This window comes from Xiphophorus couchianus, chromosome 2 (genome assembly GCF_001444195.1).
Source record: "Xiphophorus couchianus chromosome 2, X_couchianus-1.0, whole genome shotgun sequence".
Lineage (NCBI taxonomy): Eukaryota > Metazoa > Chordata > Actinopteri > Cyprinodontiformes > Poeciliidae > Xiphophorus > Xiphophorus couchianus.
Window position 1 is genome coordinate 19320470 of NC_040229.1, and position 20298 is coordinate 19340767.

The 20298-nt window shown below is 35.0% G+C and overlaps 1 protein-coding gene across 1 annotated transcript; it reads right to left on the reverse strand.

The window, feature by feature from the left end:
* Positions 1–1690: 1690 nt before the first annotated feature.
* On the reverse strand, positions 1691–20036 carry slc1a2b (solute carrier family 1 member 2b). Its single transcript, XM_028033760.1, has 11 exons — positions 19757–20036; positions 17429–17568; positions 13898–14050; positions 13400–13650; positions 12615–12762; positions 12163–12289; positions 10939–11172; positions 10626–10820; positions 9217–9351; positions 8838–9102; positions 1691–6326 (listed from the first exon to the last, which is right to left on the reverse strand). The coding sequence occupies exons 1-11, from the start codon at positions 19792–19794 to the stop codon at positions 6255–6257; spliced, it is 1758 nt and encodes a 585-aa protein (XP_027889561.1). The 5' UTR covers positions 19795–20036; the 3' UTR covers positions 1691–6254.
* Positions 20037–20298: the final 262 nt, after the last annotated feature.

The following is a 20298-nucleotide window of genomic DNA, read 5'->3' on the forward strand; positions in this document are numbered from 1 at the left end:
TGCACTAGAGTAGGCAGGTTTGACAAAAAGATTTTGCTGAAAAGATCTGTAAAGTGACAACAAAATAAATAAAAATGTGTACAGATGATGCGCTGGAACATGGTGTTCACTGACTGATCACTCTGTGAGCATGGGGACAAAAGGGAAATAAATGAATAGCATGACAGGAAACGCATGTTGCATTTCTCCCACGTAACAGGAAGTAAGGTTTCCATGGCACTAGAGTCGGTATGCAGGAAAACGTTAGCGCAGGATAAAAGGAGTAAGACAAAGAGAGACATTTTGAAAGATACCCATGGCATCTTTCCAACAGTAACCAGCAAGAATGTCAGAAGTGTATAATAGCTGACTTTGCATGCACTAATTATAGAGTAGTAAAAATAATTTAACACTTATATTGTCTTAAAAATATATGTTTTAAATTATGTGGGATATTGAAAAAGTTTTTATTAATTTTCACACAATTTAAAAAAGTACTATTATGTAGTTTTCAATTCTATTTTCCTTGGCTTTCTAGGTTGAGGTTTCTCCATGTGGATCAAATGTATGCTTAAAGAGTTCAAAAGCATTACTAAATGTGCATGATTGTTACTGTTTTCTCTATATTGGTGCTTTGATGGACACACAATCTGCCCAGAGAGCTCTCTACTGCAAAACTAAATATACAGTATATGCAGTGTACTGTGTGAACAGTCTTCATCTAAAGCATGACTGGAAAACTAGTTGTTTTCAGTGATATTCAATTAAAATAACTGAAAATCTGCAACTTAATTATTTCATTTAACCTTTATTTAACCAGGTAAGATTGGTAAAGAACTAATTCTCAACTGCGTCAGAGACTACAGGTGGAAATTAGCACTTAGAGCTACATAGTGCATTTCTCTTCTTGTGGTCAATGTATACATTTTTCAATCAATATTTTTAAAAATACTTTTCTACCTTCAAAAACATACCTTGAATGACTGGTTTTTACTCCTACTTTTTTAACTAGGTGGATTCAGGCAACATGATATAAGTGATAAGATACTCATTCCAATTAGTTTGTTTTAAAACAAGTTTAATTGTTGCTAATATAAGTTTAATTTTATTTACATTTTTACATAAATGCTGTATTTGTTAATCAGTAAAGAGAAAATAATTTTTTTTCTCATTTCCTATTTTCAATTTTCTACTTTAAACAGCTCTTTTCTACATGCAGTTTAACTTTTCCTTTCATCTTTTTAATGTATTTCTTGTTTTCAAGATACATTTTTTTTTCATATTTTACTATAGTTTCCTGTAAAGCACTTTAAGTTGTCCTGTGTTAAATTGTCCTGTATAAACAACTTGAATCTAAAGTGAATGAGAACACACACAAAATTTAAAACTAGTATATAACTGCAGGAGCATATGGAGATTTAAAGATTAGTTTTACCTCTTCAGTAAAGTTTAAGAGAACATTACTGCCTAAATGATTCCCCTATTGAAAAAGTCTCATCAAATTAAGCAGAAAAAAAGGCTATAAAATGCAATGAAGTGTAGGTTAGATCATTTATCTTTAAACTCTAATAAACAGTAAGTCAACATGAAGTATTAAAACATCTACCTACAATCTAACTGAACACCATTCAGATAGATTAAATTAGTGCTCATGTACCATAAGGAGAACAACTGTAAAAGTCACCACAATTCAAAAATCTCAAAACAGCACTTAGTTATGAACATTTATTAGTTATATTTGTATATGTACACCAAAGGTACAACATTTGTTGATATGTAGAAACATTTTTTTTTGTTTTCATATCAACCAAAATCTGAGGAAAGAATGCTTCATTCTATTTTTTCAACCCAATTGTATATTTCTCACACACATACTCTCTTGCCATTACATTGATATTACAACATCATTACAATAAGGGCAGACCCCAACTCATTTAAGGCAGCAATGAAACAGACCATCATGTCTACTAATGGAGTTCTTCAAAATGACACACTTTACAGTGTTTAAAAGTATTCCAGCTTTTTATTGTCAGTTACTTTGCATCTAATTAGTAACATTTAGCTGAGCAGGCGTCAGGTCTCTCAACATACCTGTTTAGTGTAAAATTCAAAAAGCTATTGAGACTGAAAGCAATAAAAAACGTGGGATTTCCATAAACTTCACTGGCATTGATTGTGCAACCGAGGTGGAATGTGTGAAGAAGTGGTGAACTGAAGGCAGTTATAGACTCTAATGGGTCTAGATATTAATGACTTGTATGTTTAAATGAATCAGTGGAACAAATGTGCCTGAGACTAAGAAGCCAGCATGTTTCCTTTAAAAATGTTTCAGATAATTCACCTGAGGATTGTTGCTCTTTACTGTGGTAGGCATAGGAATAGCACAGGTATTTATTCTCTCTGACTAACTTCTTGGCTTTGATTTATCCCTCTCTGTGTGTCCTACACCAAGGGCAAACTTGACCCTTTTTTTGTCTTTAAATACCTTCATAACATCAGTTTCACTGTAAATAAGTGAGATTGGCCTCCATATAAACCAAGAAACCTTCTTTTACTCTTGTCTTTCTTTATTTCTCTTCTTAACCCTCTCTCTCTTTTCATACAAACTGTTTGATTTAGGATCACTGCAATTTTAATTAACCTCTGCATTGCCACTGAACAGACCGATTATATCCATATATGTACAATGAAAATGAATTCACAATGCTTATATCTTTATGGAACAAACATTCAAAACACTTACATTAGATACAAAAGAAAAAATATTTATATATCATATGTGTGACATAGATGTTAAAAAGCTAGTTAACACCAATTAGAAAATAAAATCAGACAGGCAATTTATTACATGTTGTCCTCTATACATTTCGTCTAATCTATTAAAACAAATGTTTTTTTGTTCCCCCCCCCCCCCCCCCCCCCCCCTTCCTCTAGCTGATTACATTTCAACGAGTCACAGGAATGAAACCTTATTTCTACATGGCATTTCAAAATAAACATAACAAATCAATAAAAGGAAAACAAAATCTGTTAACTACAATATATACACAAAGTGCATGGAGACACTTCAAAATATCATGCTTTTAAGATAGTGGTGCAAAAAAATAATTAGAATTTTTATTTAATTCATGCGTCTACAACCATAATATTGAACATAGTAGTCATTCAACACTCAGTCCCCTTACGTGACACTATGATTTGCATTGTCTCTTCACTGGAGAAGTTTTCTTTTTTCAATATATATATATATATATATATATATATATATATATATATTTCCTGAATATCACAAGGTCTAAAGGTAAGGCTTAAAGAGCCTGTGAAGGTGTCAGTTCTGTGCTCCGCAGCTCAGGAAATATGGATCAAACTTGATTGACCTATAATATTTAAGTGTTTTTAATATATGTGTGAATAAAAGCCCAGGTGATTTAATGAGTGTCTATGTGTGTGTTTTATTTATTTATTTTTTGCCTAAGCATGCATCAGTCCTTTAATATGTTAAGTAGAACACCAATGTTGTTCAAAACATGCCTCGCTTATGTTAAATTAACTTAAAAAGGTGTAAATTGAGAATGTACTTTGAGAACTAAAGGACAAAGTGCTAAGTTAGGTTTTCTATTGTTATAGTAAATGACATTTGATTTGAACACCTTCAAGGCATGGTTGTCATTTCAGCACAAATAAAAAGAAACAAAAGAGGAGAGAAGGCTCCACCTGATAAAAAAAAAAGCAACTTAATCAACTCCACATAACTAAGGTCTCACTGCTCACTCACACAGGACGAGGTGAAAGTTCAGGATTCAGGTCCTAGAAGGTTGAAACAAAACAACTCCAATTGTAGCGCCTCCATAGCAATTCATGCTAATGCCGTTTTGGGCCTTTTAAAACAACTGCCATGTTTGCTTTGAACAGTTGTTTTAGCAGAAGAATATTTTACACAATGTTGTCCCAAAAATATTGTAAAAAAGAAAGAATTTTTAAAAAGTATTTTTATTGGTTATTGCCTCATGAACTTCATTTTTGAAGTCTGAAGGAAACAGAATCATAACAAAGTAAGGCAGGGATAATAAACAGCTGTAATATTGTCGCGGTTTCTAGAAAGCAGTTATGTTCATGCACAAAGAGTGCCTTTGCGTCATTGCGTTTAGTGTTTTTCAGGATACTCTCTTCACTCAGTTAAACCATGGCATTTTTAAATGTTGCACTTTTGAAACCATTTTTATATTAAAAAAAAAATTCTCATCAAAAACTCAATTTGCATGTGGGGAGCAGATGAAAACACAGCAGTACATATCAATTTTGCTCTAAGGGATTCCACTAGTGATGCACCACCTCCAACCTCCATTTCCTCTGTAAATAATCATTAATAAAAATGGGTTTGATAAACTACTTTGACATTTCTGAGACCAAAGTTTTTTAGAAGTTTGCTTTGGTCGTGGGCCTTTCCTAACTAATCGTTAGCTTCAGCTTTTGGGACCACCCAGTTCAGATTTCTACTAAAGGAAGGTGTCAGAAGAGTTAAGATATCAAGTGCTTAAAACAATTTAGAAGACCACTTAAAGAATCCTGAACTATCCCTTCAACAAAGGTTGATATCCAGTTTTCCCTGCTTTGTTTAAAACCTTTGCAACCTTTATAAGTTGATCAGCGGCAGATTTTCCTAATATGACCTAATAGTTTGAATAATCTTCGCTAACCCGTTTCTGTTCTGAGTCCCCTAAAATGTCCTCTGACTGGCACAAAAACACAGCTGCAGCATATAGGGTTGGTAGAAACAGTCTTGAGCTCTGATGGCATAAACACTGATTGCAGTACAGGAAACCTCTTGGAAATATGATGTAATTGTGAATTGTGCTTGTTACTTCACCTACTGTGCTTCATAAGTAGTCAGGGATGACTGTGCTTACAGGTAATAAACAGATTCCACCAGTGGAATATAGCTTAAAAACCTTGTGAATGTGTGTGCTTGAAATCCTCATGTTCCACAATATATTCACATTTCTTTCAGTAATAAATGTTGAAGGTAAATACTTCTTTTTTTTTTTTTTTACAAAGCATTGGAAAATGGTGCTAAGAAGAAGCCATTTCCTTAAGCTGATATAGCAAACAGTTCGACATTACAAGAATTCCTGTTAAGGTAAACATAAAAAGCCCCAGTGTTTGCTGTTTGCTGTAAATCAATTTTCGTATGCAGCAAAGTTGCAATGGCCAAAAAAAACACTAACTACAAATTAAACTTGGCATTTTGACATTAATTGTGCTCCATATAATCCCTACATTTCCATCAGGGTGCAATATATATATATAAATTGTATTCCTTTTTTTGAGGAATAAAAATAAATTTTAATTGCATTGGCATCAAAAAGTTACTTTGGGGAAAAAAGGGAAAAGTGCTTTATAAATTTTGTAGGGATTTTACTTGCATCACATTGTAGACAAAAAAAAAATGTGACAATGTGTTGCAAGTACGTAAGGAGGCAGAGGAAAGGCTTCTGTTAGCCGGTTGACTTTATGCCTGTTTGGTCCCTATTCTTGACTTGGTCATGCTTTCTTGACACAAATAAATTAGTTTTAAAATCTCTCTCAACACGTGAAAGAAGAATGTCAATTTTCTTCACAGAAGACAAAAAAGAAGAGGGGAAACAAATCCTGGTTTGTGGAAATAATTTGTGCTTTGTGATAATACTTGTATGTGAAGAGGCTCAGAGGGATTTTCCTTTGATCAGAGTACTTGATAATTGTAAATGGATGTACCATAGAGATTTTTATGAAGGTGTAAATACAGCATGTTCAACGCAGTTAAAATCAGTTGTATCAATTATTGGTGTGGTTCCCCACTCAGAAAAAGGAGCCATCTTTATAAAATATAGAAGATACCCTCAGTGCATGTGTGTTGCACCACTACTGTGTTGCTTTTCATATAAACATAAACTGAACTGTACTCCTAAGAAAAAATATCTAGTAATAATTCTCTCTTTCCTCCCTTCCCAAGCCTTGAAGTATGTTGTGCAAGTATCTGGTATACAGGATGTGGCTCTAACAGGTGAGGTATACCTCTGTTGTTAGTTCACGGTTATGTGAATTAGTATAGCATACCAGTCAGATGGACAAAATACAAAAAACGTCTTAAAGGGACTAAGAATAAAAAAAATAAAACTACATAAAAAAAAAACATTAGTAGTTCTGTTCATGTGACTTTTCATTCACTCTTCTTGTTTTATCACCAGATAGGAAAGCTCGTGGAGCCCAGGAGCAGGGGGACCTCTGCGCTGCCATTATTCATGTTTCCATGGTTCCTCCTCAACAAGTGTGCACTCCGCAGCAGAACCGTTAGCGGCTGAGGTTACCTGCAAGCAGTCAGCAGGAACATTTAAGCTCATCCATGGCATATGTTAAAGAATACAGGTAACTTCACAGTCAAAGGAGAATTTAGAACATTTGCAGGTGCTGTTAAAGGAAACACAGTTAATATGTTATTGCAGCACATAGATCTCTCTGTTTGCATTTACGATAAATCCACAATCATAGACAATTGAAGTTAATGTTAATGTGAATACCAATGTGGACTTCTACAGTCTTAGAACAACTTCAGTCTCAAATACTCAGAGGTGGTTTAGATGAATGCTATTTTATAAACTTTAGGCTGCTCGTCACATTTGAATAGAGTCATTATTTACTCTATCTACTCTATTTATGGTTGATAAGTTTTAAAGTGGATAAACCAAAGTGGGATTAGACCACCACCAATGAGATTCAAGTGTAAAACATCTGAAGAAAAAACCATAAAAATGTTTTTTACCTAATAAAAAATTAAACTAGTAAAACTTTACTACGTAAACCTGTGATATTAGTTGCTGATTTTCTCCTGTTGTACTTTTGTACCAGAGATGTTATATATATATATATATATATATATATATATATATATATATATATATATATATATATATATATATATGTATGATTTCTTTTTTTATGTTTTTTCCTAGCAGCCAAAGTTTCTTCTTCTAAACCTTTTAATCTTTTTACTAACCTTGGTTAGTATTTTTTTTCTATTTTTGTCCAAGTCATTGCTCCTCAAAATGACAGTATATTGCATAAAGCTGAAAAATTGAAAATGGATAGAATATGGATCATTTTCTGGTACATCTGGGTACATACAAAAGTGACCATGGACGCAACTTAAAATCGGTAAAATTTTTAATTTGCGTTACATTTGCTTATTGGCTGTTTGAATATATGCATTTGTAGTTATTAACTTGTCAAAGGCTGAATAAATGTTGCATCAGAGAACTTTCAAAACAAGAAAGTCTGACAGGATTACCGAAAAAGAGGGACAACTTTAGCACAAAAATCCAATGTTTGATTTTCTTACTACTGCAATAAGTATCACTACATGTTTTCCTCTGAGTTTACTGACCCTCCCCTGAAGAAGGTGTGTCATATTTTAAAACTTGTAGTTATAAATTCTTTACTATCCATGTACAACACAATCATCACTTTGCATGTATCTTGTACTTTGTTAATGTTTTAGCAAATAAAAAGGCATTCAGGTCTGTTTTTTTTCTTTTACAAGAAGCAGAATTGGTAAATTATGGGAACCTCTGGACAACCAACAAGGATAATGCTTATGGCAATGGATGTGTTTGACTTGGGAATAAACTATGAATGTGATTACTTTCTATATTAAGGTTAATAGCAATGCCACAAAATGTAAAATGAAAAAGTAAATATAAGATGAAACAAAATAAAATCTTAATCATTTTAAACAATGTACAAACAAAATAAATAATAAATAAATGCATTGTTATATTTTGTCTTTTTCGCAAGTCTTCTAAAGCAGTGTGGAGCAGGGTTAGCAATGTGAGTCTTGGTATGTACATCAGAAAAAAACATAAAATAAATAAATAAAAGTAATGAAAATGTAAATCCTGGAAGTAGCATGCCTTTGTGTCACATATAAACATAAAAAAATGTATTTCAAATTTGGACACTGAATAGAGGTGGTTGTAATTTTTTACTGGTTTACAGTGTTGCTTGGCAACACCTTTTATAATTTAAGAAGTAAATATTTTATCATTGGACTTTTTCTGCCCAGGTGTGCAAGTAATAGAATGAAAGTTTTTAAAAAATTATCTATAGCTGACATTTAACCTATAATCTGTTCTACATTAGCGTTGCAATAACTTTTGATTTCGCTGCAGAGTTCTCAGAGCTGGGACAAGGAGACTGTGTTAGAGCACGTAATCACTCTTGGTGGGATGGAGAGGTGGGCATTATTTATGTATGAACTGCTAATTATGCAACACTTCCCATCACTGCATTTTAAATTAAAAGGATAAATGAGTATAAAATGTATTAAACATTTATGATCAGCGACAAAACAAGATACAGTGAAGTAAGCCCGCTGGTTATTATGTTGAATAAACGGGAAATAGCAACTAAAATATTTATAGAAACTTTTTAATTGAAACTAAGGCTGTGTTTATTGAGCTACTCTGAACTTATGCTAGTTGTGACACTGCTAAATAATTTCTCAGAGTTATATTGAGGAAGTTCATACTTTGTCCCATAAGTCGTCTTAGGGGAATAGCTGATCGGTCTTTAATTTTCTATGCAAGCACATCAACCATGTTTTGAATTGTGTTTTAAATGTTGAATAATCATTAAACACAAAAGTGGCTGTTCCAGAAGAGTAAATAAACTTGGTACACCTGTGAGATGAAGAGTGCATGCAAGTGCATCTCTGCTTACAAAGACTCGGTGCAAAGCAAGCAGAACAAAGCAAAGCTGCAGGATGAGCATGCAACAGCACAGGGTTATATTGAAGTCTCTATGTCAGAAAGCGTTAATAGTACCTTGCATTCATCTACTAAGACAGAATTGTTAGCATTGGCAGTAGCAGCTGTAGAAGAAGTTGGGGTTAAGACGCACTGGTTGGAATTGTTCTCGTGGTGGTTCTTCATGTCGTCATAATAGGACTGGGTCTTTGTCATCATTTCGATGTCGTCTGATTTAGCCGTGTGCGCATCCAGCTCATCCAGCTCAGCTTTGGACAGGTGGTACACAATCCCTGCACCGTAGGAGTCACCCACCACATTCACTGAGGTCCTGAAACGATCCCTGAGGAGAAACAAACCAAGATTTTAAAGACATCATACATTTTTTGTGCACAATATAATATAAGAAATCTATTATATGAACAAAATATAACCAGAATATATTCTTAAGACTCACAATAACCAGTCAACAGCAACCAGCAAACTGATATCCTGGGTTGGTAAGCCAACAGCGGTAAGGATCAACAGCATAGTCACAAGGCCAGCACTGGGAATACTGGCTGCTCCAACACTGGCAAGGGTGGCTGTCAGACTGAAGAAAAAGAAATAAGTTATGTAGATCTCCAAAAATTAACTATGACCATTAAAACTCCAAATCTCAAAAACCATAACAGAGTTGCAAAAAAAAAAAAAAATTGGTTTGCCTTTCTTTTTCTTTTACTCCATGTTTCAGATCTTCAAAAAATGTAACCTGAATACAGTTTTCAAATTAGTTAATTTACCAAGTGAAAGCGCTGCCAACACCAACCTGGTTGACCTCATATCTCAGTTGGATTAGATTTCAGACTTTACCTACACTCCAAATCTTTATTTTTTTCCATCCTAAGTTATTAGAAAGTGGACTTGCTGACGTGCTTTTGATCACTGTTAACTGCTACTTAAAGTCAACAACTGAGTTTCGTCAGACATCAAGATTTATGAGTCTGTCAATTACAGTAATTACAGTAATCAAATATGATGGCTCTCTGCCATCATATTTGATGACATTTCACAAAAATGTCAACTTCTGCGAAGATGTAACAGATTGCACCTTCCAGATAGTTCTCCTTTCATCTCTTCAGCATACAAAATGTCTCCTCAAAAGTCTTGAAAAAGCTTTTGATATTTTTTTTTCATCCAAAATTAATGTATGATGTTGGTTGCATTTTAGTCATTTCTAAAAGGTCTGTGTATTTACTCAGGTTATTTTTATGTTAGTATTAAAGGTTCATAATTTGTAATATTTAAATGTGATAAAAAAGTGAAAACCGAGAAAATCTGTAAAGGCGAGAAAATAAAGGCACTGTATTCATACTGGCTCTTTCTTTGGGCTGTATAAAGTGCAAGCCTGGGGAGAACCTGATTTGGTTCCAAAATGTGGGAGATGGGATGTTTATTTTGAAGCTTCATTGATTTATGTGCCATACAAATGTCAGAACTAGGGTCATCCATCTTCAACTCACTCTATTATGAGAAGAGTCTTTTGGCAAAGATTGATGAAAGAGAGCATGTACCCGCTGTTTGTCTTCCTGCCTAGCATGAGGCTCGACACTATTGCTACTTCTTCATGCTGGTTTATGTGCTTCATTTAATTTTCTTATTTAAGGATTGTTTCTAACCGCACATTCTTCATAGTTTACTGATTAATACATCCACACTTCTGCTGAGTAACTATGCTGACTTATCTACAACTCAGACTGTATTACTTTCTTTATTTTTGATTTACTGACAACGGCATGCTTCTCATTTACCATCTTCAGACTCTTTGAACCTTGAACCAAATAAAAATATATATATATATCGATATGAAAAGAACGCTCTTCTTACCTGACTGTGACAATCTGACCAGGATCAAGATTCACACCATTCATCTGGGCAATAAAGATGGCCGCCACAGCCTCATAGAGAGCAGTTCCATCCATATTGATGGTGGCACCTACTGGGAGCACAAAACGAGTGACTCTTTTGTCAATGGCCAAATTCTCCTCCAGGCAACGGAATGTGACAGGAAGTGTGCCAGCACTGGAGATAAAAGCAAAAAACAAGGAGGACTATAAACACATATAACCATGCACAAATTATTTCTAAAAACAAGTATTCACAATGACTTGTTCACCCATTGATCCTTATTCATGCTGACCTGGAAGCTGTTCCCAGAGCAGTGATCCAGGCCTGGAAGATTCCCAAGAAGAAGGTGAAGGGGTTTTTCCTTGTGATGACAAAATAAATGCTGGGCAGGAAGATTGCGCCGTGGATGATCAGACCAATAATAACAGTCACCATGTACATGCCAAGTTGCCTGCCCACCACCTCCAAGTCCTTAATGGAGATGATCTTGCCACAAATCAGACAGGCAATACCAAAGGGAGAGTACCTTATTGGGTGAGAAACAATTTATTGTTACTTTGAAATTAAAGTGATAAGCAAAATCAAAACAAGGTGTAAGAGAACTGTGATTATGATGTAACATCCTTTAGATATGTTTCAAAATAACATGAGATAAAGGAGTTCCTTCCTTGCAATTTTTGGAAGCTTAGCTAGCTTAAGCCTTTCCACATTTTTTAAACTTACAACCACAAGCTTGATTGTATTTACTTAGAGTTACATGTGATAACTGTAGGAGAGCTGCAGAGATCCATAGTTCAGATTGAAGAACCTGTCGATGTAAAATCTGTGGTTCATGCCTTCCATAAATCTGACTTTTATGGAAGAGTAGCAGTTTGGCACAAGCCATGCAGGGTACAAAGCAAACATAAGGGCAAATTATGCTCTGGTGATATGAAAAAAAAAAAAAACGTTTTTGACCTCAGTGAAAAATTCACATTTTCAATGTTTCAATCCTAAACGTAAAGCCAAATGTACCATGTTCAATTATTATTCAAATATTAGAAGAGCCAAGTCAAACTGTGAACCTATATCCTGTTGAAGAACTTCAGAAAAACTTAAAAATGAATACTCCAATATGTTCTCCATCTTATATGATTGACATTAAGTTATTTTGGAAAGAAGAAGACGAATGGGCAAACATTTCAGTCCCAAAATGTGTAACGTACAGCCACCTTTTGCAACAGAAGTCACAGAGAGTCATTAGGACATATCTACAAAATATTGACTCAGTATGGCTGAATACCTTTCATACTTTTCAGATTCGTTTTTTGTAAGAGATAATGAAAATCATCCATCCCATTCCTTCCTAATCACTATGTCAGCATATCACACAAAACCCCAAAAGAATACATTGAAGTTTGTGGATGGAGCATGAGAACATGTGAAAAATTTGCATTGATATGAATATTTTATTTTTTCAAGCAAACAGTGAAATGGGTTTTGAAATGGTTCAAAGAAATTCATGACAGATACCAACCACATGATCATGATGACAAGTTTCATCACAATCTCATTGAGGATATTGAAGAATTCAATCATGAGTCTGGCCTTCTCTCCCATCTTGCCCATGCAGATGCCAAATGCAATAAAGAAACCAATCAGACCTGCAGCAGAAAATTATGAATGCATCAGAATAGATGCAATGGAGGGCGACTTCAGTAGGAAGTAGGCAGAAAATGTATAAAGATATTTACAATGCCAAGTATGAGAAATGAATTTGATGAGCTGACTTGTTTTAGTTGATGAAAATGCCTCAAAAGCAAATGAATTACATTTTCATCACAAGAAGCTTGGGGTTCTCTGCCCATCAGCAAATGTTAGCTTTGTTACAGCTAGCATGATGATTTTAACATCAATTTGGTGCTAAATTTTAATGGCACAAATGTGTGCAGTTAACTTTGAGGCCCCAGAGGGCCCTGTGCTACATACCCAAAACATTCATGCCACTTTTGAACTGAAGTGACTTTTTGATGATGAACTGTGGCTCCTTGGTAATGTTAGCCACCAGGCCCTCCACAGTGGTGACATTAACGTCCTCCTCCACAACCACCTCAACTTTCTTTGTGACTGTTTGGATCTGGAAAAAACAACATAAATAAGTGGCAGAATTCTCTTCTCCAAAGTTGCAGAAAATAAAAACCATCAGAGCTCCCTAATTGGTTTTAAAATATGTTATGACCTAATTATACAAAGTGTAATGTGATGCTTACGTCATTTATTTAGTTTTTTTCCCCTAAAGTAACAGTTTAATTGAAAATAACCTCTTGTTCTTTATTTTTTTAGAAAGCAGCTAGCTTTATTCCTGTCAGGATATATCTAGCTCTGTTGCTATTTATACCATATTCTGTTGGGTCAGCATAGGGTCTAAATAGAAGAAAACAACAGAAGAAAACAAGCCAACAACAAGAATTAAGATACATCGTCCTGTGCTCAAGATCAGCCTTACAGTATCTACACCTGTTTTGTATTTGCTGTCACACTTTGAATGGAAGTGTTATTGTCGCTCTGAGAGTGCTCAGAGTGGACAGGTCCAGCTAACAAAATTTCCATCATAATCTTTACAGTTAAACAGTTGAGCAGACTATATGGTAAGAGTAAGTCTTAAGCTAACTTATTTCAATGAAATAAATACAACTTCCTTCTAGTTTAACATGATATTATAATGACAACTTTACAATTAGAATGGACTCTACAAACACAGTCTCATATTTTACCTGTTGGAAGCAGGCTTGCACCAGGTTTTCTGGGAAGAGATTCCTTATCAGATCGAAGAAGGCATCCAAGCTGGACACATCATCGTTTTTCTCGCCCTCGCCCAGATTTTCCTTCAGTTTGGGGTTGCCAGGGTGGATGACTAGCACCAGGATGACACCCAGGACAGCAGCAATAACAGTGGTGGACATGTAGTAAACCATAGCTCTGGTTCCCAGGCGACCACTAGATTTGGCATCCAGGCCAGCAAGCCCTGTACCGCACACAAGCAAGATGTTTATCCGGTCATTTCTAGTTCAATGAAGGAATTGACATAATATGTAAGAATAAAGAAATCAAAACAAATGCTACTTGGTGACTCTAAGATCACCATCAAGTATGTTGCAGTAGTACTACAACAGAGAAAACTGAACAAAAGAAAGCATCCAGTCAATATGAACAACATTGTTTTTCCTTGAGAATTTAAAAGCACACATATTTGATTGTGATAAAGTTGGCACCTGTGATTAAGCTGGAGATAATGAGAGGCAGGATCAACATCTTCAGCATCCTCATCAGAATATCTCCAGGAAAGGCAATCACCATGACAATATCCGGATGAATTGGAGAGGCAACACGCAGCAGCATCCCTGCTACAGCTCCCAGGATCACACCTAAATTGAAAGGAGTGGGAAAAACTTAAAAATTCACAATCACTTAATAAAAAATGCATTTTAATCTAAGCAATCAATGAAGAAAACTATACTATTTAATATAAAAATTCTAATAATTTTCAATCAGTTATTTTTGCTTCTGTGGTTCTTTGACTTGCAAGACAACTCAGTATCTACTCCCACCTTTTCAAGTCAGCTGTTTAGGGTCAAAAAAGATCCTGTTGGCTACACGTTCGGCAAGCACAGTCAGTTGACAAGATAAAACCAAAACTAGCCAAGATCAGATTTCTTTGAAAGAGGCAGCATATCAGATTGTCAGGTTTGGCATATGTAATCACAAGAAATCAAACTTTTTTTTTTTTTTAAACATTTTCAAATTCCACAGAATACTAAAGAAATTGGCCAGCATTTCATTTGGATAATGGATGAAAACTTACACTACTGCACTTGTCTGTTATTAAAATAATTTTTACAGTTTTTCTGTGGTTTACTCACAGGCAACCCTGCAAATCACAGATGTGCTTCAATGTTCTTGAAAGAAAGGGAAAGCTTCTCCTGTGAACCCTTGGAAACCAGCCATACTTTCTTGTTTCAGCTACACTGAGAATATATTACAGGTAACAAGCTCATAGGGCCCGGTGTAGCCATAGCTCCAGAGATTTTTTTTTTGTTCAGTTGAAACTATATATTTATGTACTCTGTGTAGAAATATGCACCTCTGCAGTTTAAATCAGTTAGAATTACCATGGTAATCTCCAGTTGCTGAATGCAACAACAATGAGGGTGAATGACTTTTTGAGAAATTTTAAATACCTTTTTAAAATTCTAAATGTATACACTAAGATTACAATGACTTTCAAAAATTTACAAAAGCCCAGATAATGACGATATGATTTTTTATACACCTGGGAATTACTTTTGTGGTATTCTGGCTATTCACACTATTTCAGTTACCTGAAGGCACACCTCTGAATGCATTTACTGTAAGACAACACATCAAACATACCACTTCATTGTGTGACATAATAGAAAAAAATAACATTACCCAAGAAAACAAAATGTCTGGTTCATCTGTGGATGCAGTTTCCAGATGTCTGAAACTACCAATTTCATCTGTTGATACAGTTATACCCGAGTATAAGCACAGTATGAATGTCCAGCCATTATACTGTTTACTAAGGAGAAGAGTTCTGAAATATAAATGTGTTTTGGGGTGAAACGCGCAAACCAACACCAGAACAAAAACAAAAGTCATTGTGAAGATTCTTGCTGAAGATGTTAAGAGAGTATCATCACACTATGGACAGTGGCAAAGCGACATTCAGTTAGGAAGAAGCTGTTTTTCCCCAAAGCAACATGAAGCACTTTCAGTTTAGACACAAACTTTGGGACAAAAGCCTTTTGCTACATGTATACCCTGCCAACTGATAAAACTATTGAAGTGTTTGGCCATAATGACCATTTAGGGTAAATATTTTTAAAAAATTACAATCCTGTTTACACCATCCCAACTGCGAAGTACACACAGTTGGGATACTATATGCACCTCATATAATAATATATGAGGGTTTTTTGACCCTGATGGAGTCAAAAAACATTATGTGAAAACATTGAAGAAACATTGATTATGATTTTCCAAATAGACAATGATTCCTAGCATATAATGAATTAAGATACAAAGTAGCTTGAGGTTCCAACGCCAGTGTTTTGAAGCAGCTATCACAATGGCCTAAGCTCTGTTCCATAGAGAATCTGTGAACAGAGCTAAAAATACAAGGTGGCCCATAAACCTGACATGTTTATACCCGATCTGTCAGGAGGAATGGGTCAAATGTCTTGCAACATTTTATGAAAAGCTTGTTAAAGAATGCCCAAAATGTTTGACCAAAGTCATATAATTTAAAAAGGTAATTCTACCAAATACCAAAGTAACATATTGTCACCTTCCTAAAATAATGGCCTAGGTAATTTTTTGACAAAAGTGATTATGGAAAAAAAAAAAAAAAATCACCACCTCTTTCTTTCCAAAAGGTGATTTAGGTAAAAAAAAAAAAAAGAAAACTCACCTTTAGCAAAAATGATTTAGGTCATATTTATGTAAATATTTGAAAAAAAAAATCTTAAAATAAATTTTATTACTATTTATTCTGATACTTAGCAAATAGCAAAATGCTGTTAATCTCCAAACAGCCAGAAAAGTTAAAACAAATTTTCAGTCAGGCAGTGAGGAAAAATAAGTCTTTTATAGGCTGTATATAAATAACGGGTTCCAACTCTATTTTCACTAAGAATTGTGTAGTTTGAGGTGCATTAACCACAACTACTACTTGAGAATATTGTAAACATTCTTCTTTTTTTTTTTTTTTTTTTACTTTGCAACAATTTATCTGTAAAACAACTGAAACAATAGAAATCTTTATCATTTTATGTAGTTATTTCAAGAGTCAAATTATTACCTTTGTTTCCTCCTCTGCATTTTGATAACACACATCTGAGTGCTTCAGAAGGAGACTGGGAGAGCTGGCATATAACTTATAAAACCTATATTTAGATGCATAAACCTTAAGATCAGTAAATCTGGCAGACATATATCTTAGTCTTAATGTATATAGTAGAAGTCATTCTCTATCTGCACAATTATTGCCAGAATGTAAATTTGCCGTCCATCTGGTCTGACTAGAGCCAGCTGCTGTTCTCTGAGTCTGTGTGACTGTTGGTGCGCAGCCAGTAGAAAAGCACCAGTAACATCCTGGGGTTGCCAACATCCGGTGAATTTTAGACACTTTGTTTTTTCAGGATTGATCTTTTCTCTTTGACCTTCTCATTGACCAGTCGCTTACTCCTTTACAAAGCCTTATCCCTTAGTTCTAATGTGACAGGGGATCTATTATCCTCTTGGCTCACTTCATGAGAGTTGTGTGATTGAGATGTTCATAAAAGCTGGGCTGTCCGAAATTTTTAAAATTCCTCACTTGAAGGAATTTCCAAAACCTCAGAATTAGAAAGTAATGTGTCACTGATGGCCATGACAAGGCATAAAAGTAATCTAATTAAAGATCTGTTCAGCAACCAGAACATGCCATGCCCTTTAGTGTTTATTAATTCTGCTCTTTGTATTGTGATACAAAGAGTAATCATAATACTTTGTGTCCATCACCATAGGTTTGTTCGGGTGACTTGTGTGTGGCGACACACAACTCATAGCAACAGGTGGAATCATGCTGCAGAAGGTCAGAACACCCAGTCAGCTTACTGTCTGGTACGCCGAACACAGATGGCATCTCCTCCTCACGCTGTAAGCTAGCTGCAGATTTTAGCTCTGAGTTAACAGAGCAGTTTTTATCATATGCCTGAGAGAAAAAAAAATATTTTCCTTACCAAGGACTGTGAGCGTGAGCAGGAGGTTCTTGAACATTTTGGAGCAGATTTGGGCACATTTGGACCGGGGCCTCGCCTCGATGGGCTCCAGGTGGCTCTCATGCATCCTCACCTCCACTTGTTTAGGCATACTGTTGGCACTGCAGCAAAAACAAAACACAAAAGAGAAGAATTTAACAAATGCTAATAAAATGATCCATTGGGTTTACAGTTACAAAAAAACATGTTATGTCATGTAACTTATTTTGATTGGGGATTTTACAGTGATAGCAGCATGATTTTAATTATCGTCTCTACAAACTCTGCTTTTTTTTTAAAGTTTTAAAAAAGCAGCGTAACAAAAACATGTGAAGCATTCAGCTGTTGCCAAGTTGTCACTTGAACACCGTTACTATGGCATCCAACAGATGGAAGCTGACAAGATTATGCAGCTTGATAATTGCCCCCTTTTCAACGATGTGCTAAGCATTTGGTAAAGTCATGTCTTTTGCTTATTATTGATATTTCTTCAGCACTGACAATTCTAATCCATCCATTCATACAGTTGTTCAGTTAATCTTCTTTCTAGAAGATAACGAACAATCTAGATTAATCCAAAAACAAAACAGTACGTACACAAGGAAATGAATGAAAATTGAATAGTTGGAGTGAAATTAAATTTTCTTGTTGAACTGAAGCATGAAGCACTTTCCAGTTGCTGTCAACAACTTCGTCTGGTTAAGGTGCATGAATTATTGTTACCAAACCTTGATAAGAAAGAGACATATTAGAGGACTCTTATTTTGAAGTAAGACAGGAAACAATTCATGTTTTTCCCTCTGGTAATGACAAACCTCCAATCAGGTTGGACTGCAGCAGTCTGTTATAAATGCACTGAAGAACCATTTACCACCTTTCAATTCTGCAGGTGTGATTAAAGAAAATAATGATACACAAGATAAGAATGATTTGCCATTACTGTGGGAACACATTGGCGGCTAACCTTTTTTAGGAAGTGGGGGGTTAAAACTGTCTCCTGCAATCACAAGGAGATAGCATGAGAAAACAAATCTGCATTTGACATGGCTTTTAGGCAAATTCGGTTACACAGGGAGACACATTGGAACAAATTGTGGACATTTTATGAGTAGTGTCAAGTCAATATATATTTTTCACCAAAATTCCTGTGATAAACCTTTCTTGCAAGAAAAGTATGTTTCTTTATCTCAGTCATGGATTTGATAGAATAAAAGAATAAAACTCATTTTAATGGCATTGTTATGTAAGAGGTTAAAAATAGCCCCACTTGAACACACCACAGTTAGGTTTATGCACAAAGCTTTCCTCCAGCGATGTGTGAGAAAACTACACATAGGAAGACCACCTGGTCTGCCTCCTGTCAAAGTAGCCATATCTACTTCTAATAATCTCAAAATAATGTGTGAATTGCAAATAAGAAAGAGCAAACACCTGAACTACATCATCGTGCTCTTTCTTCATAAACTTAAAATTTTGGTGTAGTCCCAAATAATTTAACTCCTAACAGAAAGAATGATAAATGTAACATGGATGTTCCGTTTTTGCTCTCCCTTCTTTATTTTTAGCTCTGAGTGAAGAAGTGAGCCGGATCTTCTCATTAACACCTTTCCCTTCAAGTCAAAGACAAATGAGATAGAAGGACTGAACAGATGAATATAAAAAAGTACTGCAAGTTGAGCTTCAAACAGATTGAATCACAAAAACCTTAATTGTTAAGCTTTTTTCATCATTTAATAAAAAGTTCACAATTTTACATTTGAAGAACCTATATGCTCTTTCAAAAATGTAAATAAAATTTCATAATTGAGAAAAAAATGAACTGTGTTCAAAGACAGTCCTAGAAAAACAAAATTCAGATAGACAAAAAATAATTAATGGTTATTATATATTTCCAAAGACTCTTTATCATCACAATCCATTCTTTGAACATGATTGGGTTGATTTAATTAGGAATTTAAGTTACAAACTGTTAGTGGAAAGAATAAAATGTGGGACTATGTAAGATTTAACAAAATTGTTAAATGGGATATCAAAATTCAGGCATTATATTTATAATGTATTGTATATGCAATATATTGCATTTATATTGTTATATTTTGAATTTTCTGTTCACTTCAAGAATGAAAAACAATAACAATTTGGTACTCTTTCCTGACAAAAATTATCCTGACAAAAATGCGTAATTGGTACATTAACTTCTTAAAACACAATAATAGTAATAAAAAATAAAAATATTGATAAAAAGTAAAAACGAACAAAAAAAATGAAAACGGTATATTGTAACTAAAATTCAAAATTTTAATTACTTACTTCATTTCTGGTGGTGATGAGGTTAGTGCAATATACATTGACCAGGAGCAGATCTCCAAACTTTGGTAGTTTAAGGTGAATCAGCAGAAGAAAGCATTAGTTGTGTCACAAGTGCTCCATCCAATAAGTTGGCAGGTGTCAGTGGATAATGTCCGAAGCTGAAAACAGCAGAGGTCTGATGACGGCTAGCCGCTCTCAGCTGCCCACCCAGCGCCAAAGCATCCAGAGAGGGAAGAGAGGACGTAGTCTGGACCAGAATCACAGCCACAGAAACCTGAACTGCCCCATCTTGATGTGTGCAATAACCCCTCTTTTACCTCGCCCCCACCCTCTGACTTCACAAACACACACACACACGCAGACAGACACACACACAAACACCCCTTCGTATGATAAAACCTGGGAGTAAATAAATAACCAAAAGTACAAGTGGAGGGAGGGGACAGTGTATGAGCTTAATTGTCAAATCGGTTAGAAATCCTGTACTCCCTGGATTCTGTAATCCAACATCCGACTATACTTCCAAACTCTTTCAGCTCCAT